General features: G+C 44.4%; 1 protein-coding gene across 1 annotated transcript in view; it reads right to left on the reverse strand.

The window, feature by feature from the left end:
* Nucleotides 1-10,850, reverse strand: part of corin (corin, serine peptidase) — a 207,132-nt gene extending 196,282 nt beyond the window's left edge. The window contains exons 1-3 of the mRNA XM_078238027.1: nucleotides 10,844-10,850; nucleotides 10,338-10,438; nucleotides 7,852-7,999 (exon numbers count right to left, since the gene is read on the reverse strand). Of these exons, the coding sequence (XP_078094153.1) occupies nucleotides 7,852-7,999; nucleotides 10,338-10,438; nucleotides 10,844-10,850 (256 nt within the window). The remainder of the gene's footprint in view (nucleotides 1-7,851; nucleotides 8,000-10,337; nucleotides 10,439-10,843) is intronic.
* Nucleotides 10,851-26,492: the final 15,642 nt, after the last annotated feature.

Genomic DNA, 26,492 nt, shown 5'->3' on the forward strand with positions numbered 1-26,492 from the left:
AATCACTTTATCATTGGCAACATTGCCTTCAACTGCCAAGGATATATATATCTTTCTATGCTCTAGATACTCACCCTAAACCTCTTGCCTCTCTTTCCTCCTTAGCCCCAAGCTCTAGAATATCCTCCCTACACATCTCTGCCTCTCGACTTTGCTTTCCTCCTTTAAGACACTCTTTTAAAATCTACCTCTTTGACCAAGCTTTTGATCATATCTAATTCGTCTTGTGTGCCTCAGAGTCACATTGTTTGATAACACTCCCAGACAGCTCCTTGGGATATTTCATTACATTAGAATGTTATGTAAATGTAAATTGCTGTTGTTAAGACACCCCTTAAAACCTACCTCTTTGTTCAAGCTCTTTTAAAGCACCTTGGGATGCTTTATTGCTCTAAAGGAGTTATATAAATGCAAGTTGTTGTTGCTGAGAATATTATTACTGAGGCAAGATTAACACAAAGAAACATTGAAACACTGGAGAAGAACCAAGAGAGTGGATAACTAGTATCAAAGGTCTGAGTTATGAGGTTAGACTGCAGAAATCTGGGTTGTAAGAGAGACATCAAAGAGATTGTTATATACTAGTCTATAAAAATAGTTTTTAAGGCAATGAAAAATGTAAATCTGGAATATCATTTTGAATTAAATTACAATAATATGACAAGTGGGCGCAGTTTCAAACTACTGGAAGATAAATTCAGAACTAATATCAGGAAATTCTTCATATGAATTTCATTTTTATGTCTGCCTTCATCGAGGGAAGGCTCCCATGATACAAAAAAGGAGGTAGACAAAAAGCAGTTAACAACGGGCCAGTTAGCTTAACTTCTGCACTTGGGAAAATGCTTGAAACTATCATCAAGGAAGAAATAGCAAGATATCTGGATATAAATTGTTCCATGGGGAAGACACAGTATGGGTTCATGAAGGGCAAGTCATGTTTGACTAATTTGGTGGAATTCTTTGAGAACATTACGCGGTGCACAGTGGACAATGGGGAACTTGTGGACGTGGTGTATCTGGATATCCAAAAGGCATTTGACAAGGTGCTGCACCAAAGGCTGCTGCATAAGATAAAGGTGCATGGTGTTACGGGTACTGTATTAGACGTATTAACAGAAAGCAAAGAGTGGGGGTAAATGGGTGTTTTTCTGCTTGGCGATCAGTAACTAGTGGTGTGCCTCAGGGATCAGTGTTAGGACCGCAATTGTTTAAAATTTACATAGATGATTTGGAGTTGGGGACCAAATGTAGCGTATCAAAATTCACAGATGACACTAAGATGAGTGGTAGAGCAAAGTGTGCAGAGAATGCTGAAAATCTGCAAAGGGATATACATAATTTAAGTGAGTGGACAAGAGTCTGGCAGATGGAGTACAATGTTGGTAAATGTGAGGTCATCCATTTTGGTAGGAATAACAGCAAAATGGACTGTTATTTAAATGGTAAAAAATTGCAGCATGCTGCTGTGCAGAGGGACCTGGTTGTCCTTGTGCATGAATCACAAAAAGTTGGTTTGCAGGTGCAGCAGGTAATTGCTGTCAGACCTGCTGAGACTTCCCAACATTTTCTGTTTTTGTTTCTTCATTGCTAGAGGGTTGGAGTTTTAAAACAGCGAGGTTATGTTGCAGCTGTATAAGGTGCTGATGAGGCCACACCTGGAGTACTGTGAACAGTTTTGGTCTCCTTCCCTGAGAAAGAATATATGGTCTGGAGGGGCTGCAGAGGAGATCCACTAGGTTGATTCTGGAGTTGAGGGGATTATCTCATGAGGAGAGATTGAGTAGACTGGGATTATACTCATTGGAATTCAGAAGAATGAGGGGAGATCTTACAGAAACATATAAGATTATGAAGGGAATAGATAAGATAAAAGCAGAGAGGTTGTTTCCACTGGCAGGTGAAACTAGAACTAGGGGGCATGGCCTCGAAATAAAGAGGAGCAGATTTAGCACTGAGTTGGGGAGGAACCTCTTCACACAAAGGGTTGTGAATCTATGGAATTCCCAGCCCAGTCAAGCAGTTGAGGCTACCTCATTGAATGTTTTTAAAGCAAGGATAGATAAATGTTTGAACAGTAAAGGAATTAAGAGTTATGGTGAGCGGGTGCATAAGTGGAGCTGAGTCCACGAAAAGATCAGCCATGATCTTGAATGGCGGAGCAGGCTCAAGGGGCTAGATGGCCTACTCCTGCTCCTAGTTCTTATGTTCTTACGTTCTTATGTTAAGTAATTATCTACATTTCCCAGAATCATGCAGTTGATCGTAATCAGCGGGGAAAAGTTTTGTGTTGTGGGAGCAATCACCCATTATTACACCCATGCTTGCTGACCTACAGTGGCTCCCAATAAAGCAACATCTTAATATTAAAATTCTCCTTCTTGTTAATAAATCTTTGCCACCCCCCCCCCCCCCCCGCCCCCACTCCTACCCCCCAATCTCATATTCCCACAACCCTCTGAGATATCTGTACTCCTCTAATTCTGGCCTCTTACACGCCCCCAATTTTAATCATTCAAGCATCAATTAAAAAATAACTTTGAGGTGACTGTTCTTTTAAGTATCTATTTGCGGAGTAAGGGTCACATGAAACCTAATTGGGGAGTAAGGTGGGGGGTCACCCTGGTGAGCTCCAGTTTCTATTCCAGAACCTTTTCAGAAACTGACTGGCAACCATGAGGCTTCAAGCCTCTGTATAAATGCCTCTGCATCTTTATGTAAATAAATGCTGCAGTTGTTATTGACCTAACTGGTGAACAGGAATTTTTACAGATAAAAGCAAAATGCTGCGGGTGCTGGAATCTGAAACAAAAATAGAAAATGTTGGGAAGTCTTAGCAGGTCTGACAGCGTCTGTGGAGAGAGAATAGTGGTTACCAGAGCATGAGAGATAGGATGAGTATGTGTTGAAGAGAGGGGGTGAGTGTGTGTGTGTGTGGGAGAGAGGGGGTGAATGTGTGCATGGGAGAGAGGGGGTGAGTTTGTTTGAGGGGGGGGTGGGGCTGTGAGAGAGAGGGGGCGAGAGAGGGATGGAGTGCGAGAGAGAGAGGGGTGGGGGTGTGGGTGCAAGAGAAAGAGGGGGGGTGTGAGAGAGGGAGGGGGTGGGGCTGTCCAATATGACTATCAATTTTCCAGCATCACCCCTCCCACTAAAAATGACAAATACATAAAAAAACTTTTTAGATTACCCACTCCTAAAGACTTCCACCATTTATTGTTAAGGAGGAGAGTGCTTTAGCCAGGGGTTGTGAGGGGGTCATATAGCTGGTGAATGTGTTTGTGACAGTGTGTCTCTTCTTATTTCCTAATACATGCATAGATATAGCTAGAAAAGACTTGCTTTCATTTGATTTCTGTGTTTGCACCTATTAAATGGCAAAAATAAACACGGTGACTTTATGAGAATGCTTGGGTTTCCCCGATGGACTTGGGAGGTCACTAGGTGTTCTGCGGTTCAAAAGGTTTGGCAAAGCTGCTCTAGTACATTAATCAACATAAAGAATAAGTATTTACAGAACTGAAAATCATTCTTATAGTAAATTCCAGACATTTTACAGCAACAAAAATTAACTCATGACAAACAAATTACTATAAACAGAAAACATGAAACATCTACAGAATTAGTAAAGCAGACTCTTCTGAAGATATCTTGAAACATAATTTTGACATAAGTGTCATGTACTGTTAAAATGACATTTTTTATTTGAAAAATGTTCAATAGTTCTTGCCTCAAAGAGTTTGCCTTTTCAAAAAAGACAATACCTTTAAGTGATTGGCTCCAGTTTTCTCCTTAGCATCTGAGGTTTCTTTATCATGAATGAAAATACAACAGCATATCACGGTAACTGCCTTTTACTGCCTTTGACTTATGGGGTTTATTTTCTGCATCTCAACTGCTGGTGGCCAGAAGTTTGGACTTGCACTTCCCCATGATGTTGATATCCCCGTTATGATAACATTTGGATTCTGTGCTATGAGCAGGTGAAGCTACACACTGGCTGTGCAGATGCATAAAGTTCTCTCTCGTATTCTCAAGTCTTATTGACCACAGTTCATGGAGCACAAATCTTGGACCAATGACTTCAAACATTTGCATGCACGCACAAAAGTAGCAGGAAATATTTCTGGCGGTAAATTAGAAGTAAATGTAAGTTTGATATAGCATACCCATGTCTATACAAAAAACCCATCCAGAACAATAGAAAGCAAACAAAGAAATTGTTTTGACAACACCTATCACTCTCCAAGCTCAGATAAAAACTGATTACAGCGATGCCAGATGGATGATCCATCTCGGCCTCCTCCAGAGGTCTCCAGCATCAAAGATACCAGTCTTCAGCCAATTCAATTCACTCCATGTGGTATCAAGAAACAGCTGAAAGCACTGGATACTGCATAGAATATGGACCCTGACAACATGCCAGCAATAGTACTGAAGATTTGTGCTCCAGAACTGGCCATGCTCCTGTTCCAGTACAGTGACAACACTGGTATCTATGTGTTGTGGTTGTTGGAAGTCAAGCAATTCAGTCCTGGGACATCACTGTAGGAGTTCTTCAGTCAAGGTCCAATGATCTTCAGATGCTTCATCAATGACCTTCTCCCCCATCATATGGTCAGAAGAGGGAATGTTTGCTAATGATTGCACAATGTTCAGCACCACTTGCGACTCCTCAGATACTGAAGCAGTCGGTGTTTATATTCAGCAAGATCTGGACAATATTCAGGCTTGGACTGATAAGTGGCAAGTAATATTCCCGACACACAATGACACCTCCAACAAGAGAGAATCTAACCATCTCCCTTGATATTCAGTGCCATTACAGTCGCTGAAATCTCACCATCAACCTCTTGGGGGTTACCATTGATCAGAAACTTAACTGTACTGGACAAATAAATACTGTAGCTACAAAGCAGGTCAGAGACTGGGATTTCTGCTGAGAGTAACTTGTCTCATGACTCCCCGAAGCCTGTCCACTACCCACAAGGCACAAATCAGGAATGTAATGGAATGCTTTCCACTTTCCTGGATGAGTGCAGCTCCAACACCACTCAAGAAGCTTGATAGCCAGGACAAATGAGCCCACTTGATTGGCACTCCACCCAATACCACCTTCAACATTAGCTCCCACTACCCCTGACACAAGTAGCAAGGTGTACCATCTACAAGATGCACTGCAGGAACTTATCAAGGCTGCTTCAACAGCACCTTCCAAACCCACAACCTCTACCACCGAGAAGGACTAGGGCTGCAGATGCATGGGAACATCTGCAAGCTCCCCTCCGAGCCACACACCATCCTGACTTGGAACTATAATTGCTGTTCTTTCACTGTCTCAGGGTCAAAGTCCTGGAACTCCCTCCCTAACAGTTCTGTGGTTGTTTCTACAACACATGAACTGCAGTGGTTCAAAAAGGCAGCTCAACACCATCCCTCTCAAGGGCGATAACAGATGGGCAATAAATGCTGCCCAAACCAAAGGTGCCCAAATCCCATTAAAAATGTTTTAATGCAAAACGATAAATTTCTGAAGTGGTGAATGCATGGAACTCAAAAAATGATGAATGTCTGTGTTTCTGATGCAGTTGACAATAAAATGCAATCATTTCAGTTTAATAAAGTGGCTAAATGAATGAGATAAAATAGTGTTTAACAATAGACTTAAGTAATTATTACCTTGAACATAAAAAGTTATGCATTTTGTGATTGTACTAATTCAAAGCTATTATACTAAATTATTTAAATAGTGAACATTTATCAATATAGAATCTAAAGTGACCATAAAATATTGGTCTTGGCTTAAGAAAACCTTCTAATAACACAACTTGTTCAAAAATTTGGTAATTGACACTTTGATTCACTCGTGTTTAACACATTTATGATGTTGCCCACCTCAGTCCAACGCTGGCATCTCTACATCACAACTTTTATTCAGAAGTGGGAGATGGTTATCATATTAAGATAAGAAAACTGAGATATTGTGTTACGAATACAGGACTCTACAAGACAGCTATGTTTTAAGATGTCTCTTTTAACTCAAGGTGAAACAGAATGTTCTGAATGCAGGAAACTTCAGCCTGGAGCCAGGCTCATGTGATCCGGTCGCCATAAAAAAAAACCCAAACTGAAACCTATTCAAAATTAAGTGACATTTTGTGCATTTTGACACAGAAAAGGGGCAGCTGCTTTTGGATACAGAGACACCAAGATGGAGAAACAATCCAGCTACAATGAAGAGCAGGGAAATACTGTTTTTGTATTAGCAACCAAGCAGGAGGCTGCTGAGAGCTGGTTCAGTTTGAAAGAGGGTGGAACAGAAGGGACTTCTGGAGATTTAAGGCTGAGGTGGGTCTTATGGAAATTGGATTGAAGAGTGGCTTGTCTTTCAAAGGACACTGGAAATTACAGTTTGGAGTGGCAGGGAGAAGCGAGCCTGCTGAAAAGCTGAGAATAACAAGGGACTTATTTTTTTCGTGTTACATTTCTACCAGAAGTCTGATGCACAGCAAAAGGAGTTGTAAGATTTATCCTGAGAACATCAGTTAGTTCAGTTAAAAGTAGTTTTTCTTTATTTCAATATGTTAGTTGCCTATTTAGTAATGTTTGATTTATGCTGATTGTAGTTTGTTTGTTACAATAAAGTCTGAACATGTGAAATCTTGTCCTTCGGCTTATTTCCACTGGTCGCTGAACATTATTAAGTTAATTTTCCTATTTGAAAACATATTCCTGAAACTATACATTTAAATCCCAGAAGATAAATATTTCTGACTTTCAACATCAATTATTGTATTTTACATTTATGATGTTGCAAAGTTACATATCATTATAATCTTGGGGTGACATGGTGCACAGTGGTTAGCACTGCTACCTCACAGCACCAGGGACCTGGGTTCAATTCCAGCCTTGGGTGACTCTCTGTGTGGAGTTTGTATGTTCTCCCCGCGTCTGCATGGGTTTGCTCTGGGAGCTCCAGTTTCCTCCCACAGTCCAAAAATGTGCGTGTTAGGTGGATTGGCCGTGATAAATTTCCCCTTTGTGTCAGGGGGATAAGCATATGTAAATAGGACCTGGATGGGTTTGTTGTTGGTGCAGACTTGATGGGCCGAATGGCCTCCTTCTGTACTGTAGGGATTCTATGATTCTAACCTGCTCTCCTTAATGATCTATGCAGTCCACTCTCTGAGATACACTCGCAGGCATTTTTCAGCAATGTAAACATTGAGAATCAAGGGAGAAATATATATAATATTATAAAACATGGCAAATGGGAAGGATGCAATACAGATCTGTACAGATTCGTTTGTTTGTTGGTTTGGGAATAAAGACATCAGGAAAGCCCTGGACACATGGCAGCTCAGAACAAACACAGGAGTTTATTTTGTTCACCTTCCTTTATTCCACTATTTGTGGGATTTGGTTCATCTAAGCCTCACTTTGCGGCTTGAAGAATTAAAGCGGATTTCTCACAGACCCGCCAAGGCTGCCCCACAGTAACGACAGGTTCAAACCCTCCAGTAAGTCTGCATGTTACCTTCCTGGATTAAACACCAACGAGCATATAAGTTTGGATAGGAATAGTATTGTATTGTCCGCATAAAGCAATGGCATTGGGGCATTAACTAGAATTTATGGACTCACGGACATTGAAACACATTTCCAAACATCAAAACGAAAGCAAATAACTCGCTGTAATCGTGTTTACTAAGTAATTTACTAATTCATCTTTTTCATCATTATATCGCGTTGATTGCGTACTGGAAACCACACCAAGGACATACGAATGCTCTACATTCTCACATGCACATATACACTATACATAGTCACCGGCAAATATTGAAAGCACCTTACCTACAAACGCCAAGAGGATTACCAGCACACAGATGAAAGCGCAGACACATGGAATAAGTATTAACAGCAGGAGGCGGAGGTGCCTGACTGATCCCAGCTTCTGAGGACAAGCATCCCCCATGTTGTCTTCATCTGTGCCCAACACCTGCTTCAGTTAGAAAGAGTAAAGGCATTAGTAAATTCAACAAGCTGCAAGTTCAGAAGCATCCAGCTCAAAAGAAACTCAAGCACTGCTGATATTCCGTGTGTTTTGGCATCAACTGCACAATTGTCAGTGATCCACACTTGTAGAACGATGTTCCAGTCAGCATTAGTGTAAAGTAAGCAAAAATTGGGTTTTAATCATTTGAACTGGCAAATGATTAGTAATTATAATGAAGATACACGGGACTGGAAAAGATCTGTGCAGTTGCAACATCGGCAATACACGATCCAGTTAGAGATTAATTTGACAGCAGAATGGTCTGATTTTCACGGTGTCAGTAAAATCTGGATGAAAGAGCCAGTTTCTAATCCTGCGCTGCTCTTTTCCAGTTGTATCACACTGTCTCCTAATGTCCCCTGTCTCTACCTTCCTCTCTCCAGCTGCCGGGAGCGCACACCAACCATTCCAGGAACTTCTCCGGTAGTTAAACCGATCACATTAAAGCTCAGGATGCCTCTTCAAGCGAGCAAAACATCATTGAACTGCTATCGACCTACGCGAACGGAAGATCTGATTAAGCGACACAGGGACACGATTAATTTTTCAGTCCCCAGTGAGAATGATCTGTTTCGCCTCAATTCCCAAGTAGGACTCTCACTCCCAGCCAGAGCCACCAGCAGAGCAGCCGGCTGGAGCTCCCCGCATGGTCCTAATGCCGGAGGCAAACTATCCAAATCTCAATGAAAACCATCCAGCTCCTATGGTCAGCAGAATGGAACCCGGTTTCAGAAATTAAACCTCGCTTCGCCATTAAATAGAAAACCGCGCGCTCCTTTAGTTCACTTCATGTTGTACACCGAATGATGTGATCTGGATCACATTTATATCTTTTTAACATTCACCCACAGAGATTATAGATGCGAATTGTGTTAAGGTGCCCACTTTAAAGGCATTTTCTTTTGATCAGGGACATATGGCGTTAATTCTTCGCTATCTCCAAGTTTCCCCCCTCCAAGCCTCACACCCTCCTGACCTAATTGGAAACATATCCTTCACTGTCACTCGGCCAAAATCCTGGAGTTCCCTCCCTAACAGCACCGTGGGTGTGCATACACCACATGGGCTGCAGCGGTTGCAAATTAGAGATGAGCAATAAATTCTGATCTTGCCAGCAGCCCCGGAATGAATTTAAAATGTCAAATTGCTGACTGCCTGTTTAGTAGCAGCGCTTCCTGCCTTCAGGTTCTCTACAGCTCTCTTGTCAGGAATTTGACATGCAGCGCAAATTGCGTTACTTTTTTATATTTGAACAATGACCTTTTACAGTCAGACATTGGAGCAAGCGCTCGGCTGGAGAAGCCTAGTGGGACACCTCATGGTCAAAGGGACAGTGTGCAGGGGCAGCTGGAATACCAGGCTGCCAGTGCACACCACACAACTCCAGGAGGGTCCAGCGTTTCTCACCACTGGACGAATAGAGTGTAACATTTACAGATGAACGCGCGAGACGGAGGGAAAAAACAGGAAGTTTGGTTGAAAAAGTCCTGAGAAAGTTTATTTCAAACATAGAGATTGAAGAAATAATTCTGATGTACACAGTTTCCTTCGGACAGCAGAAGTGCACGGGATCAGAGTGATGTTGGTTGAATAAGACACAGTGGAAAAGAGCATTCAGAGAATGTGCCAACTTCTACTCCTGAAGTCCCGGGTACTCTGGAGATCGAACTAAATTTACATCTTAGAGAGGCAAAGTTTACACAAAAATAAAGATAACTCGGACAAAATAGGAATTCAGAGAGTAGACTATCACATCAGGTCTTGTTTTTAAACTTGAAACTTATAATGGGACTCAAACAGTCACAGTAGAAAGTCCAATACTGATGCCGACGTTAAATCTTTTGCCAAATACTGCATCCAACCATACAGAACACGGGACAGAGCAAGTTAAAGTCAGTTTTGCGGTTTTAAATGCGCATTGATGCTGTTCGTTCCACTGTCTGATGTAAATTCAGATACACAAACATACAAAATAAAAGCCGGGTTGTTCGTCACATTTTAAACCACATTTTGGTCTACTTACATTCCACCCAACGAGCCGAGAGCCCAACAGTCCTGGATGTTGGTCTGAAAGTGTAAGGCAAAGCCGCAGCACCACCTGTTAACAAGGCTGAACAATTGCTAACCAGAGGAATACACTCATTCACACTGAACCGCCTTATCCAACACCAACAAACTTTCACTTGGTCCACTTGACGATTTTCTGGATCTAACGTTAAATTTTACAGAGTTTAAATGTGTATCTGAATCTAACGCGCCAGTTTGGCCAAATCATTGAACTTACATGTACAATTTGTATCTGATTCTCGGTTGCAGTTCCTCCCCAATCCAAGTGTTTAATAAACGTTGCGCCTCCCGAGCGAGCAATAGCTAAGGCTGCTGGCACTATTCACTTTATTTCAACAAACAACAAACCATTAAAACGCAACTAAAGAAAGTTAAGCCGTTTCATTCTCTGCCAACTCAACAAGCCTACTAATTTCCAGTTACTGTTGAATTGCGGTGGAACCAACTGGCATTTTAGCAAAGTAAAGCAGACCCACAGAAACCTAGGGCAAAGCAGCCCAACATTGTGCCTGGTGCTTGCTGTGCCCCTGGGTTTGTCCCTTACCCTGGTGGTGCTGACTTGTTGGTACTGCTCCTCAGGCTTGAGTGCAGAGCGTTGTTGCGCTGACAGCATTGTAAGATAGGCTGTATCCTGCGATCACCGGTTCCCTCTCCTCATTAGACTGCTTGAGAAGTCTCACTTGTACTCGATTTCAATAGGCTCACGCTGAGCTCACACAATACTCGACATTTCGGGACGTAAAAAGAAAACGAAACCCCTCCCGCGACCTTCTCTTGGCAGCGCCTTAAAGCAACACCGCACTGGAAAAGGCTGAACAATAGTCAGTGCAATCCAGGTACACTTCAGAGTAACACGGTCTGTGAGACCAGATTGAAATGCCTGCCACAATTACATTTAGCTTATTTTTTTTCAATATTGCTTACTCTAACAAAAAGCAAAAGACAGGAAATGTTTCTGGAATCCGGAGCTATGGATGTTCAATGATGAAATTAAGAACAGCTTCTTGGTTTGACAACTGAATATACATAAACTTGTACAAAGTCACAATATTTTCCTTGGTTTAGAGATTTAAAAGTGGTAATTGAGACAAATTTTGAAAAATTGGAATATTTGACATTATTTATGTAAACCTTCATTCAGCGGGAGCACTGTCCTCTTGGGGTCAATGTGTTGTAGGTTCAAAAATAAAAGCACATCACTGCGGATGCTGGAATCTGGAACCAAAAATAAAAATGCTGGAAAATCTCAGCAGGTCTGGCAGCACCTGTAAGGAGAGAAAAGAGCTGACGTTTCGAGTCCTGATGACCCTTTGTCAAAGCTAAAAGGTATAGAAAGTGGGAGATATTTATACTGCAGGGTGAGGGAATGGAAGATGAGGCAAAGCCACAGAAACCAAGGGAAAAGATTGCTAATGGCAGTCCACAGAGAGAATAGAAGATGTGAATGGCCAAACGGCAGGGAAGCTGAAATCAGAGGGTAAGCTATGACAGATGAAGATGTGTGTGTGTGGGGGGGGCGGGGGGCGGCGGGGGGGGGGGAGGTAAAATTGAGAAAAAGGGGAAGCAAAAGGGGAGAAAAGGTAAGGAAAGGGGGGATAAAATAGGGGGAAAGAGTGGGGGGAAGGAAAAGAAAGAAAGACAAAGAAATAAAACAGAGAACAGTAAAAAAAATGAAATGAAATAAAAACAAAGGGGTTGAGGTGGGGTAGAGCTAATCATCTGAAGTTGTTGAATTCGATGTTGAGACCGGAAGGCTGTAAAGTGCCGAGCCTTGATGAGATGCAGTTCCTCCAGTTTGCATTGAGCTTCACTGGAACATTGCAGCAAGCCAAGGACAGACATGTGGGCATGGGAGCTGGATCGTGTGTTAAAATGGCAAGCAACCGGAAGGTCAGGGTCCTGATTGCGCACAGACCGAAAGTGCCCAGCAAAGCAATCACCCAGTCTACGTTTGGTCTCTCCGATATAGAGGAGACCACATTGGGAGCAGCGAATGCTATAGACCAAATTGAAAGAGGTATAAGAAAAACGCTGCTTAACCTGGAATGAGTGTTTTGGACCTTGGATGGTGAACATGGAAGAGGTAAAGGGGCAGGGATTGCATGGGAAGGTGCTATGGGTAATGGGAGAGGTGTTGGGTATAGTGGAACAGTGGACTAGGTTATCCTGGAGGGAACAGCCTCTGTGGAATGCTGACAGGGGGAATGAAGGGAAGATACGTTTGGTGGTTGCATCATGCTGGATTTGGCGAAAATGGTGGAGGATTATGCTTTGCATGCGGAGGCTGGCGGGGTGAAATGTGAGAACAAGGGGGACTCTATCCTTGTCCTGGGAGGGAGGGGAGGGGGTGAGGGTCGTGGCGTGGGAGATGGCACACTGTTGAGGGCCCTGTCGACAACTGTAGGTGGGAAAGCATGGTTGAGGAAGGAGCACATATCAGAAGCACCACTTTGCAAGGTGGCATCATCGGAACAAATGCGTCGGAGGCGAAGGAGCTGAGAGAAAGGGATGGAGTCCTTACAGGATGTGGGGTGTGAAGAGCTGTAGTCCAGATAGCTGTGGGAGTCAGTGGGCTTGTAATGGATATTGGTAGATAGTCTATTGCTAGAAATGGAGACAGAAAGCTCAAGGAAGGAAAGGGAAGCCTGAGATGGACCAGGTGAAGGTGATGGAGGGATGAAAACTGGAAGCGAAGTCAATGAATTTTTCCAGGTCTGGACGAGAGCATGAAGCGACACCAAAATAGTCATTGATGTACCAGTAAAGGAGTTGTGGGAGGGGGCCCGGGTAGTCCTGGAACAAGGAATGTTCCACATACCTCATAAAGAGACAAGTATAGCTAGGACCCATGTGGGTATCCATTGCTACTCCTTTGATTTGGAGAAAGTGGGATGAGTTAAAGGAGAAGTTGTTGACAGATAGAACAAGTTCAGTCAGGCGGGGGAGAATGATGCAGGATGAAAATTGTTCAGGTCTTTTTTCAAGAAAGAAACAAAGAGTTCTCAGGCCATCCTGGTGTGGAATTGAGGTGTAGAGAGATTACACATCCATGATGAATAAGAGGCACTTCGGGCCTGCGAACTGAAAGCTGTCAATATGATGCAGGGCAACAGAGGAATCCCAGATGTAGGTGGGGAGGGAATGGACCAGAGGAGTGAGGATGGAGTCAAGATAAGAGGAAATAAGTTCGGTGGGGCAGGAGCATGCTGACACAATGGACCTACGGTCCTTTTTTGTGGATTTTGGGAAGTAGGTAGAAGCGGGCTATCTGCGGTTGGGAGCCTATGAGGTTGGAAGGCATCTGGTGGAAATGTGATCAGTGACGGTGTTGGAGATAATGGCTTGATGTTCAGTGATGTGACCATGGTCCAGGGGGAGGTAGGAGGAAGTATCTGAGACTTGGTGCTCAGTCTCTGCGAGGTAGAGGTCAGTGTGCCAGAGGACAAAACATTCCCTTTGTCAGTAGGTTTGGTGACAAAGTCGGGGTCAGACCTGAGGGAGCAAAGAGTGAAAAGTTCGGAAGGACAGAGGTTGGAATGGGTGAGGGGGGCAGAAAAATTAAGACGGCCAATGTCCCATCGACAGTTCCCAATGAAAAGATCGAGGACAGATAATTGTCCTGGCAGGAGTGTCCAATTGGAAGCAGAATGTTGGAGGCATGTGAAAGGATCTGTGGAACGGGGGGAGGACTCTTGCCCAAAGAAGTGGGCACGGACACAAAGGCAATGGAAGAAGAGTTCAACATCATGTCGAGCCCGCAATTCATTGAGGTGGGGACGTAAGGGTACAAAGCTGTGTCCTTTGCTGAGACAGCACGCTCAACCTCAGAGAGGGAAAGGTCAGAGGGTATGGTGAAGACACGGCAAGGGCTGAGGCTAGAAGTGATGGAGTTCGAGGGATTGGGACTGGTGGAGGGCCTAGGATGGGCAGTGGTGGTGTTGAGTTGTTGAAGCTTGCATTCCTTAACATCTGCAAGAAACAGGAAAAGTTTCTTGTTAAGATGTCAAATGATGTGGAGGATGAAATGAAACTGAGGACAGGGACAGCTTTGAGAGAGAGTAAGACAGTGCTGCTGGAGAGAGATGTCGAGTGTCTTCATGTGGCAGTGCATGACACTGAGTGGGGCTTTCAGGATGTGGTGAGAACAGTAGTTCGAAGAATGTTGTATATCCTGAAGGTACCTGTAATCCTGGAGGTTACATGCAGGGTGGAATTTGAGTTGAAATTCAGTGGGGTAAGTCAGAGACGAAAACAGTCACTGAGGAAGGAAATGTGGCTGTGGAAGCGAGTCTTGGTAAATACCTTGCCAACACTAAGAGAGAAATGGAAAGCAGTGAAGGTGGGTGGTGGGGGGGCGGTGGGGAGCGGGAGAGACATACGGAAATCCTGTCAGAGAGAAGAGCAGTACTTCTTCAGGGGAGGCATTCCAGGAAGAGAAATGGCAGAGTGTCAAACACTGGATAAAAGCAAATTACTGCGGATGCTGGAATCTGCAACCGAACGAGAAAATGCTGGAAAATCTCATCTGGTCTGGCAGCATCTGCAAGGAGCGAAAAGAGCTGAATTTAGACTGATTTATAGTGTCGTAGTGTGGGAATACAACATTATCAGGGATGTATGCCAAAATCTTGCTGCTGTTCACGGGATCTTACGGTCCCGCCAATGGTGTACCCCTGCCACGGGTTTCCCGGTGACGAGGGGTGCATTCAACAAGAAACTCTGTTGGCAACAGCAGGACCATAAGATCCCACCACCAGCTAGCAGCACGCCGCTGCAAAACATGCCACAGAGATGGAGAAAAATCCCACCTGTAATTTCTTAGATGAGATGTAATTTCATGAGGTAACAGAGTATTGATGAGGGTAACACAGTTGATGTGGTGTATATGAGCTTCCAAAAGGCATGTGATAAAATGTGACACAGCAACCTTGTCAACAAAAATAGAGCCCAAGAAATAAAGGGGAAGTAGCAGCGTGGGATATGAAATTTGCTGAGTGAAGGGAAACAGGAAATAGTCGTGAACAGTTCTTTTTCAGACAAAGAAAGTTGGTGCTCCCCAGGAGTCAGTGCTAGGACTCCTGTTCTCCTGTTAATGGCATGGACCTGGGTGCACAGGGCAAAATTTCAAAACTCATGACACAAAATTTGGAAGTATTGGAATTTTCCTCTAATTTGTTAGAGTTTTGGACTCCAACTGAAAACCAGTAAGTATCTCTCCAGATGCACGGTCGAGTTTTCAAACCAGATCTTGAGTCACTCTGACAAAAAAAAATTAGGGGGTATGATTTACGCCATCAGTTGTGCCAGGACACTGCCAGGGCATGTCCTCTCTCCCGCAGGGAGCTATACTGCCCTTTTGTGCCCCCAAGGAATCCTTTATACACCTTTATATACCAGTTGTAAATTAAGTGAGGGGAGATCATGTGGTGAGGGCCTCGTTAATAATATAAAAAATGATTTAAATTAACAGGAGGTTGGAGTTTAAGAGCCGTGGGGTTATGCTGCAACTGTACAGGACCTTGGTGAGACCACATTTGGAATATTGTGTGCAGTTCTGGTCACCTCACTATAAGAAGGATGTGGAAGCGCTGGAAAGAGTGCAGAGGAGATTTACCAGGATGCTGCCTGGTTTGGAGGGTAGGTCTTATGAGGAAAGGTTGAGGGAGCTAGGGCTGTTCTCTCTGGAGCGGAGGAGGCTGAGGGGAGACTTAATAGAGGTTTATAAAATGATGAAGGGGATAGATAGAGTGAACGTTCAAAGACTATTTCCTCGGGTGGATGGAGCTATTACAAGGGGGCATAACTATAGGGTTCGTGGTGGGAGATACAGGAAGGATATCAGAGGTAGGTTCTTTACGCAGAGAGTGGTTGGGGTGTGGAATGGACTGCCTGCAGTGATAGTGGAGTCAGACACTTTAGGAACATTTAAGCGGTTATTGGATAGGCACATGGAGCACACCAGGATGATAGGGAGTGGGATAGCTTGATCTTGGTTTCAGATAAAGCTCGGCACAACATCATGGGCCGAAGGGCCTGTTCTGTGCTGTACTCCCTATATGTTCTATGTTCTATATCTTCATGGGGCATGGGCATCGCTGGCTGGTGAACATTTATTGCCTATCCCTAGTTGCCCGAGGGCACTTAAGAGTCAACCGCATTGCTGTAGCTCTGGAGTCACATGTAGGCCAGACCAGGTAAGCACAGCAGATTTCCTTCCCTAAGGGACATTAGTGAACCAGATGGGTTTCTCCAACAATTGACAATGGTTTCATGGTCATCATTGGATTCTTAACTCCAGATATTTTTTATTGAATTTAAATTCCACCAACTGCTGTGGCGGGATTCAAATCCGGGTTCCCAGAACATTAGTTGAGTTTCTGGATTAAAATGGAATGTGGGCATTCTTAGCAAGGCTAGCGTTTACTGTTACCAGGAAATAGAGGTGGGTTTAAGTAATTCATATCTGTATTTATGGATATTAGAAGTAAGTATAACTTTAAGAAAGTTTAATTTTGTGCTTTTGTATTTGCAAGGGTTAATAACTTCAGTTTAATTCAGAGGCCTGCATTGTAATGGTGGTTTATGACATTAAGCAAATACAAGGGTATAGAAAAAACAGACTGTTGCTTAGCAACCAGGGAACACACTGGGACAGCAAGAACTTTTCAGTTAGTTATATGCTTGTACCAGGAAGGGCTAGACAACAGAAGGAACTGCAGGAAACAGATATACTAAAAGTACAAAAGAAAGTCCCAGAAACCAGGGAATGGGACAAAAGTGAGTTCCAAGAAGACTGTGAAATCAAAGTGGGAAAAGGAAACAGGAATTTGAACAAGGTCCTGTTCAGGGGAACTCAAGTAAAAAGTCAATAAAGAGCTCTGAATTAAATAGACAGCCATGATGTGGAGATGCTGGCGTTGGACTGGGGTAAGCACAGTAAGAAGTCTCACAACACCAGGTTAAAGTCTAACAGGTTTATTTGGTAGCACAAGCCACAAGCTTTCAGAGCGCTGCTCCTTCATCAGGTGAGTAGGAGTTCTGGTCACAAACAGGGCATATAAAGACACAAACTCAATTTACAAAATAATGGTTGGAATGCGAGTCTTTATAGGTAATCAAGTCTTAAAGGTGCAGACAATGTGAGTGGAGAGAGGGTTAAGCACAGGTTAAAGAGATGTGTATTGTCTCCAGCCAGGACAGTTAGTGAGATTTTGCAAGCCCAGGCAAGTCGTGGGGGTTACAGATAGTGTGACATGAACCCAAGATCCCAGTTGAGGTTGTCCTCATGTGTGCGGAACTAGGCTATCAGTTTTTGCTCAGCGATTCTGCGTTGTGTGTCGTGAAGGCCGCCTTGGAGAACACTTACCCGAAGATCAGTGGCCGAATGCCCATGACTGCTGAAGTGTTCCCCAACAGGAAGAGAACACTCCTGCCTGGTGATTGTCGAGCGGCGTTCATTCATCTGTTGTCGTAGCATCTGCATGGTCTCCGCAGGTAGACAACGTTGGCCGAGTTGCAAGAGTATGTACCATGTACCTGGTGGATGGTGTTTTTGAGAACAAAAACACCATCAGCGTATCAGTACCTGAGAGTGACAGACCTTGACATCAAGACCACATTTGACTGAGTGTGGCATCAAGGAGCCCAAGCAAAACTGGAATCAATGTAATCAGGGGGCAAACTCTCCTTTGGTTAGAGTCAAACCTGGCACATAAGCAGATAGTTGTGGTTGTGGAGGATCAGTCATCTCAGCTCCAGGACATCTCTGCAGGAGTCCCTCATGGTAGTGTTCTCGGCCCAACCATCTTCAGCTGCTTCATCAATGACCTTCCCTCCGTTATAAGGTCAGAAGTAGGGATGTTCGCGGATGATTGCACAATGTTCAGCACTAGTTATGACTCGTCAGGTACTGAAGCAGTCCATGTTCAGATGCAACAAGATCTGGGACAATATCAAGGCTTGGACTGACAAGTGGCAAGTAACATTCATGCCACATAAATGTTAGAAAATGACCATCACCAATAAGAGACACTTTAATCACCACCCCCTGACATTCAATGGTGTTACCATCATTGAATCCCCCACTGTCAACATCCTTGGGGTTACCATTGATCAGAAACTCAACTGGACTTGCTACATAAATACAATGGCTACGAGAGCAGGTCAGAGGCTAGGAATACTGCGGTGAGTAACTCACCTCCTGGCTCCCCAAAACGTGTCCACCATCTACAAGGCACAAGTCAGGAATGTGATGGAATACTCCGCATTTGCCTGGATGGATCAGCTCCAACAACACTCAAGAAGCTTGACACCATCCAGGATAAAGCAGCCCGCTTGATTGGCACCACATCCACAAATCCACTCCCTCCACCACTGACGCTCAGTAGCAGCAGTGTGTACTATCTACAAGATGCACTGCAGCAATTCACCAAAGATCCTTAGACAGCACCTTCCAAACCCATGACCACTTCCAACTCGAAGGACGAGGGCAACAGGTACACGGGAATATCACCACCAGCAAGTTTCCCTCCAAATCACTCACTATCCTGACTTGGAAATATATCACTGTTCCTTCGCAGACGCTGGGTCAAAATCCTGGAATTCCCTTCCTAACTGCATTGTGAGTCAACCCACAGCACACGGACTGCAGCGATTCAAGAAGGCAGCTCACCACCACCTTCTCAAGGGTAACTAGGGATGGGCAATAAATGTTCACCAGCCAGTGACGCCCATGTCCCATGAATGAATAAAAATAAAAATATGCACTGCTGTCGGAAGTATATGCAGAGTGTGATGTAGTAAGGAAAGAATGTGTATGAGATGGTTTCTGAAGCATAAAGACAGTTTTTTTCGGAATGCAAGGAAACAGCCTGGACAGACCTATATTGAATTCAAGAGGTTAAAGCAAGGCAATTTTGAATGTTGGATATGGCATTAAAGGTAGAGATAACATATGAAGCACCTAGGGAAATAATTCTCCTGGAAGAATTTAAAGATGCATTTCCTTCAGCAGTTAGGACCCTGTTAAAGAACAGAGGGTTAAACAGCTAGACAGGTAACCAAGATGGCTGACTATTATGAGCTGGTCAGTGGACCCAAAGCTTTTTCTCATCATCCTTATCAACCAGAGAGAGATAGAAAGTGGGAAGGTGAAAGGAAAGCAAGTAACTGTAGAAGGAAGCAACAGCAGTTGGGAATGGTCAAGAAATTTCATCTCAGACCAGAAAGGAAAGTGCTGAAGGTGGAAGTAACATTCGCAGACCTCATTGTTTCCATTATACCAAGATGGAACATAGTAGGGCAGATTGATGGAAATGAAACCAATTGCAGTAGCAGGAAAGGTAGCAGCAGACAAGGTAATGGTTGTTAAAACTGTAGCAGTGGCACAAGTGAAATATGTTCCCTCAGAATCTACAAGAATGGGGGATATGGCTCAGGATAGTTCAGAGAATTCTTTGAGTACTAGTGAATTAGGTCAAGCTATTAGAGATATGCATGTTTTGTTTTGAAGGAAGAGGTGTTCCCGTACTGTTCCGACATTAGAAATAAACAAATCTAAATTTTGAGATGTACTGGGGCAGATCATTGATGGCAGTTGATGATAAAATTATTCGGAACACAAAATGAAAGAAGCAAAAAGTATTAATATGGGATATTAATCGAAAGTATGAACCCATCTCTGTGTGAAGTCAGTTTAAGAAGTGCCTTCATAAATGGGATTGATACAGTGGGAATTTTACCTAAATCACCTATTGAAGGGACAGATTTTATTATGGGTAATGATTTGGGTAGTGCAGACAGTAATTCCAGCAAATCATGAATTACATAAGAACATAAGAAATAGGAGCAGGAGTAGGCCATCTTGCCCCTCGAGCCTGCCCCGCCATTCAATAAGATCATGGCTGATCTGACGTGGATCAGTACCACTTACCCGCCTGATCCCCATAACCCTTAATTCCCTTACCGATCAGGAATCCATCCATCCGCGCTTTAAACATATTCAGCGAGGTAGCCTCCACCACCTCAGTGGGCAGAGAATTCCAGAGATTCACCACCCTCTGGGAGAAGAAGTTCCTCCTCAACTCTGTCTTAAACCGACCCCCCTTTATTTTGAGGCTGTGTCCTCTAGTTTTAACTTCCTTACTAAGTGGAAAGAATCTCTCCGCCTCCACCCTATCCAGCCCCCGCATTATCTTATAAGTCTCCATAAGATCCCCCCTCATCCTTCTAAACTCCAACGAGTACAAACCCAATCTCCTCAGCCTCTCCTCATAATCCAAACCCCTCATCTCCGGTATCAACCTGGTGAACCTTCTCTGCACTCCCTCCAATGCCAATATATCCTTCCTCATATAAGGGGACCAATACTGCACACAGTATTCCAGCTGCGGCCTCACCAATGCCCTGTACAGGTGCATCAAGACATCCCTGCTTTTATATTCTATCCCCCTCGCAATATAGGCCAACATCCCATTTGCCTTCTTGATCACCTGTTGTACCTGCAGACTGGGCTTTTGCGTCTCATGCACAAGGACCCCAGGTCCCTTTGCACGGTAGCATGTTTTAATTTGTTTCCATTGAGATAGTAATCCCATTTGTTATTATTTCCTCCAAAGTGTATAACCTCGCATTTCTCAACGTTATACTCCATTTGCCATATCCTCGCCCACACACTCAGCCTGTCCAAATCTCTCTGCAGATCTTCTCCGTCCTCCACACGATTCACTTTTCCACTTATCTTTGTGTCGTCTGCAAACTTCGTTACCCTACACTCCGTCCCCTCCTCCAGATCATCTATATAAATGGTAAACAGTTGCGGCCCGAGTACCGATCCCTGCGGCACGCCACTAGTTACCTTCCTCCAACCGGAAAAACACCCATTTATTCCGACTCTTTGCTTCCTGTCGGATAGCCAGTCCCCAATCCACTTTAACACACTACCCCCAACTCCGTGTGCCCTAATCTTCTTCAGCAGCCTTTTATGGGGCACCTTATCAAACGCCTTTTGGAAATCCAAAAACACCGCATCCACCGGTTCTCCTCCATCAACCGCCCTAGTCACATCTTCATAAAAATCCAACATGTTCGTCAAGCACGACTTTCCCCTCATGAATCCATGCTGCGTCTGATTGATCGAACCATTTCTATCCAGATGCCCTGCTATCTCCTCTTTAATAATGGATTCCAGCATTTTCCCTACTACAGACGTTAAGCTGACCGGCCTATAGTTACCCGCCTTTTGTCTCCTTCCTTTTTTAAACAGCGGCGTAACATTAGCCGTTTTCCAATCAACCGGCACTACCCCAGAATGCAACGAGTTTTGATAAATAATCACTAACGCATCCACTATTACCTCTGACATTTCTTTCAATACCCTGGGATGCATTCCATCCGGACCCGGGGACTTGTCCACCTTCAGTCCCATTAGTCTACCCAGCACTGCCTCTCTGGTAACATTAATCGTATTAAGTATTTCTCCTGCTGCCAACCCTCTATCGTTAATATTTGGCATACTATTTGTGTCCTCCACCGTGAAGACCGACACAAAAAACTTATTTAAAGACTCAGCCATATCCTCATTTCCCACTATTAACTCCCCCCTCTCGTCCTCCAAGGGTCCAACATTCACTCTAGCCACTCTATTCCTTTTTATATATTTATAAAAACTTTTACTATCATTTTTTATATTAATTGCTAGCCTAGCTTCATAGTCTATCCTTCCTTTCTTTATCGCTTTCTTAGTCTCTCTTTGTTGTTTCTTAAATTTTTCCCAATCACTTGTTTCTCCACTATTTTTGGCCACTCTGTACGCAGCTGTTTTTATTTTAATACTCTCCTTTATTTCCTTCGTTATCCACGGCTGGTTCTCCCTTTTCTTACAATCCTTGTTTTTTGCTGGAATATATTTTTGCTGAGAACTGAAAAGGATCTCCTTAAAAATCCTCCACTGTTCCTCAGCTATCCTACCTGCCAGCCTGCTCTCCCAGTCTACCTTAGCCAATTCATCCCTCATCCTATCATATTTCCCTCTGTTCAAACAGAGGACACTGGTTTGAGACCAAACTTTCTCCTCTTCCATCTGAATCAGAAATTCGACCATATTGTGGTCACTAGACCCAAGAGGGTCCTTCACAATAAGATCCTTAATTCTACCTACCTCGTTACACAATACCAGATCCAAAATAGCTCGTTCCCTCGTCGGTTCCGTAACATGCTGTTCAAGGAAACTATCCCGACAGCATTCTAAGAACTCTTCCTCCATTCCACCCTTACCGACTTGAGTCTGCCAGTCAATGTGCATGTTGAAGTCCCCCATGATTATTGCCGTTCCGTTTTTACACGCATCCCTTATCTGCTTGTTTATAGCCCTCCCCACCTCAACATTATTATTTGGGGGCCTATATACCACACCTACTAGTGTCTTTCTCCCTCTACTATTCCTCATCTCTACCCATAACGATTCCACGTTTTGTTCCTCAGAGCCTATGTCATCCCTCAGTACTACCCTGATATTATCTCTTATTAATAGCGCGACCCCACCACCTTTTCCTTCCTGTCTATTCTTCCTAAACGCCTGATACCCCTGGATATTCATCTCCCAGTCCTGGTCACCTTTCAGCCACGTTTCTGTAATGGCCACTAGATCGTACCCACTTGTGCTGATTTGCACCATCAACTCATTCACCTTGTTCCGAATGCTTCGTGCATTCAGGCAAAGTGTCCTTATTCCAGCTTTTATCTGGACCCGCTTTGATGAGTCGCGAACACCCTCTCCCTCTACTCCCTTATCTAAATTACCGCCTTCATTCACTTGCACCCTCTCCTCTACCATTAATTTTGTAATTCCCCTTACCCCTGCATCCTCCCCCCCATCAATTAGTTCCTTGATCCTAGTCAACTCTTCTAGCTCCCCTCCCCCCAACCTATCTAGTTTAAATTCTCCCCAGTAGCCTTAGCCAACCTACCGGCCAGGATATTGGTCCCCGTGTGGTTCAAGTTCCACCCGTTTTTTGTATACAGATCACCCCTGCCCCTAAAGAGGTCCCAATGGTCCAGGAACCTGAATCCCTGCCCCCTGCACCAGTCCCTCAGCCACACATTCATCCTCCACCTCACTCCATTCCTGCCCTCACCTTCCCGTGGCACAGGCAGTAATCCTGAGATTACTACCTTTGCTTTCCTCTTTCTCAGCTGTCTCCCTAATTCCCTGTACTCCCTTTTCACGCCCCCTTCTCCCTTCCTACCCACATCAGCGGTACCAATATGTACCGCTACCTCAGGCTCCTCTCCCTCCCACCTCAGGATTTCCGGGACGCGACTAGCGACATCCTGGATCCCGGCCCCAGGGAGGCAGACCACCATGCGAGAATCCCGCCTACCTCCGCAGAAACGCCTGTCTGTCCCCTTCACCATCGAGTCCCCGATTAATACCGCCTTCCTCCTCTTTTCCTTAGCCCTCTGAGTTACAGGGCTGGACTCCACTGCAGAGACACGGCCACTGCTGCTTCCCCCAGGCGGGCTGTCCCCCCCAGCAGTACTCAAGCAGGAGTACTTGTTGTGCAGGGGCAAATCCACCGGGGAATTAGAAGTCATGAAACCATTGTCAATTGTCGTAAAAACCCATCCGGTTCACTAATGTCCTTCCGAAAAGGGAATCTATTGCTCTTACCTGGTCAGGCCAAATGTGACTCCAGACCCACAGCAATGTGGGTGACTCTTAAATGTTCCCTTAGGGATAGGCAATAAATGCTGGCCCAGCTGGTGATACCCACATTCCATGAACGAATAAAAATAAAGTGGTGACAACTGGATTGCAGCTGATAGTTGATCATGTTGATTTAATCAGCTCTTGAAAACTACTGTGGTCAAAAGCTATTGCAGGAAAACCTAATTAACATAGAAAACAAGTTTTCACCCACAAGAGGAATCTGCTAATGAAGAGAGAGAATTGGTGAGAAGAATTGAGAATCAATCATGGAAAGTGGAATATTTGATTGAAGACCTAAAATGTTTAAATGATAAACTTGTTAAAGCAAACTTAGCAAAGGTTGAGCTTTGGTTAACACTTGATGAACTTCAAGCATCATAAGTCTCTATGAAGTGTCGTGGAAAATGCCTTGGAAAAAGAAAAGGAATTGCTGGTAAATTAGAATGTTAAAACTACTGAACTGCTAGAACTTCATCGTGAAAAGAGGAATTAAATTCTTGAACTTCAGAGCAAACTGAAGAAATGAAAGAGAAGATGCATGGTATAGAGTGGCACAATTCTGAAGTTGTTCCTGCGAGTAAAAACTCCTTGCCAAATTGTGATCTAGTTGATCAAAAAATTGTAATGTCCTAACTATAGAATCATAGAATACCTACAGTGCAGAAGGAGGCCATTCGACCCATCGAGTCTGCGCTAAGAACAATCCCACCCTGGCCCCACCCCCGCAACCCCATACATTTACCCAACTAATCTCCTCCTAACACTAAGAGGCAATTTAGCATGGCCAATCAACCTAACCCGCACATTTTTGGACTGTGGGAGGAAACCAGAGCATCCGGAGGAAACACACACAGACACGGGGAGAATGTACAAACTCCACACAGACAGTGACCCAAGCCGGGAATCAAACCTGGGTCCCTGGCGCTGTGAGGCAGCAGAGCTAATCACTGTGCCATTGTGCCGCTATGTTAGGAGCTGTCGGTTTTATACAAAAAGAAACAATGTAGTTTGCACAAGTAGATTCAGATTAACAACAGATTTATTCTAGGACCTCTTGCCAGTACAAAGAACAAATAAAGTAAAACAGCAGCTACTGCAACACCCTTATGACAACCTACACAACCACTTAAATTAACATCCGTCTCCCTTTCCTTCTGTGGTCATGACAACAAATTCCTATGATGCTATCCATGGGATCAATAATACTTGAGACACAGTGCTATGCATAATTAATCATTATACACAGTCAATAAAAAGGTTAATCAGGAGGATGTCTATTCCTCTTTGGTTGTATACGACGTTCTAGAATTTGGTTCTCCTTGACCCTAGAAGTAAGTTTTGGAACTTCAGTAGATACTTCTTCGCTTGGAACTAACTCTATCATTCTCACATGGTACAGTAGTATAGACACAATCATCAGGCAACTCAGATTCAACTCGGTCTTCTGTGATAGTATTCGCAACACTAGGGACTAAAGTAGTTGGCACTTTTGGAGATGATTCAGGTAAATCATTTTGAGATGATAACAATTGGTCAGCATTGTGTCACAAAACTACTTCATCTTCAGTTTGACCTCTGTAAGAAATTGGACCTGTTTTTGCCAAAACAATGGCAGGTACCCATTTCGCACTTGTGGCATAATTACACACCAACATTCGATCTCCTTACTGTCTCTGACGTTTCTGAGGGTAATGACAAATGAAACGCAGTTTTCAACGTTCTCTTTAAAAGTAGTAATGCACGTGAACTTTGGGTAGTCGCATGAGTAGCATTCCTATAAGATGTCAAAAAGCTATTCACATGGGGGGAGGGTGGGGGGCGATTCTCCCAGCCAGGAGACCCAAGCGGAGACCGTTTCACGGGCTTCCCGCTGGGCGCCATGGCCTCTGTAAGTCTCCGGCAGTCAGACTTCCGGCGCCATCACCTCCTCACCAGAAATCGCCATGGAGCTGCATAAATTATTTAAATACACATTTAAATGTATTTTACATATAATTAGCAGAGACTGAAGTCTCCGGGCCCGCCAGCCTTCCCCCCCACCCCTGCCAGGAGTGTTTCACTCCAGCGGGGTTTATGATAGCTCCCCATTTGTGGGGAGCTGGTGGCCCGACCCCACTGGAGTGAAGAGAGGCCATTGAGGCTCCCCAGAGTGTCGGAAGTGTCCCCTGGGCATTGCCAGTTTGGTAATGCCAGCCTGGACCCCTGGCACTGCCCAACAGGCAAAGTGCCAATGCCCAAGGGGCACCTTTGCTCTGCCCACAATGCATCAGGCAGTGCCAAGGGGGCATGGCCAAAGTGGGTATGCGGTCTAATGGGAGGGCATGGCCATTGATGGGGATCCTGCTGCCACTCTGCATTTGACTGTGACAGAGGGAGGGAGGTCAGGCTGCGGTTGGGGGGGGAGCGTGGGAGAGATGGAGGTGGGCCAGATGGGGAGGGGTTCGAGGCTGGCCCAGACATGTCCAGGAGGCCAGTGATTGGGCAATGGGGGGGAGGGTCAGAGGGGCAGCGATATGGGGGTCACGGAGCTTGCCAGCGACCATATTGGCAGTGCGGGACGATTGCACATGCCCTGATCCTGGCACGGACAGATTGGTGCATGCACAGTGGCCCACTCTTTCCAGCGGGAATAGGCCCTGCCCACTGATCTTTCACAGGATTCAC

This window comes from Mustelus asterias, chromosome 1 (assembly GCF_964213995.1).
Source record: "Mustelus asterias chromosome 1, sMusAst1.hap1.1, whole genome shotgun sequence".
NCBI lineage: Eukaryota > Metazoa > Chordata > Chondrichthyes > Carcharhiniformes > Triakidae > Mustelus > Mustelus asterias.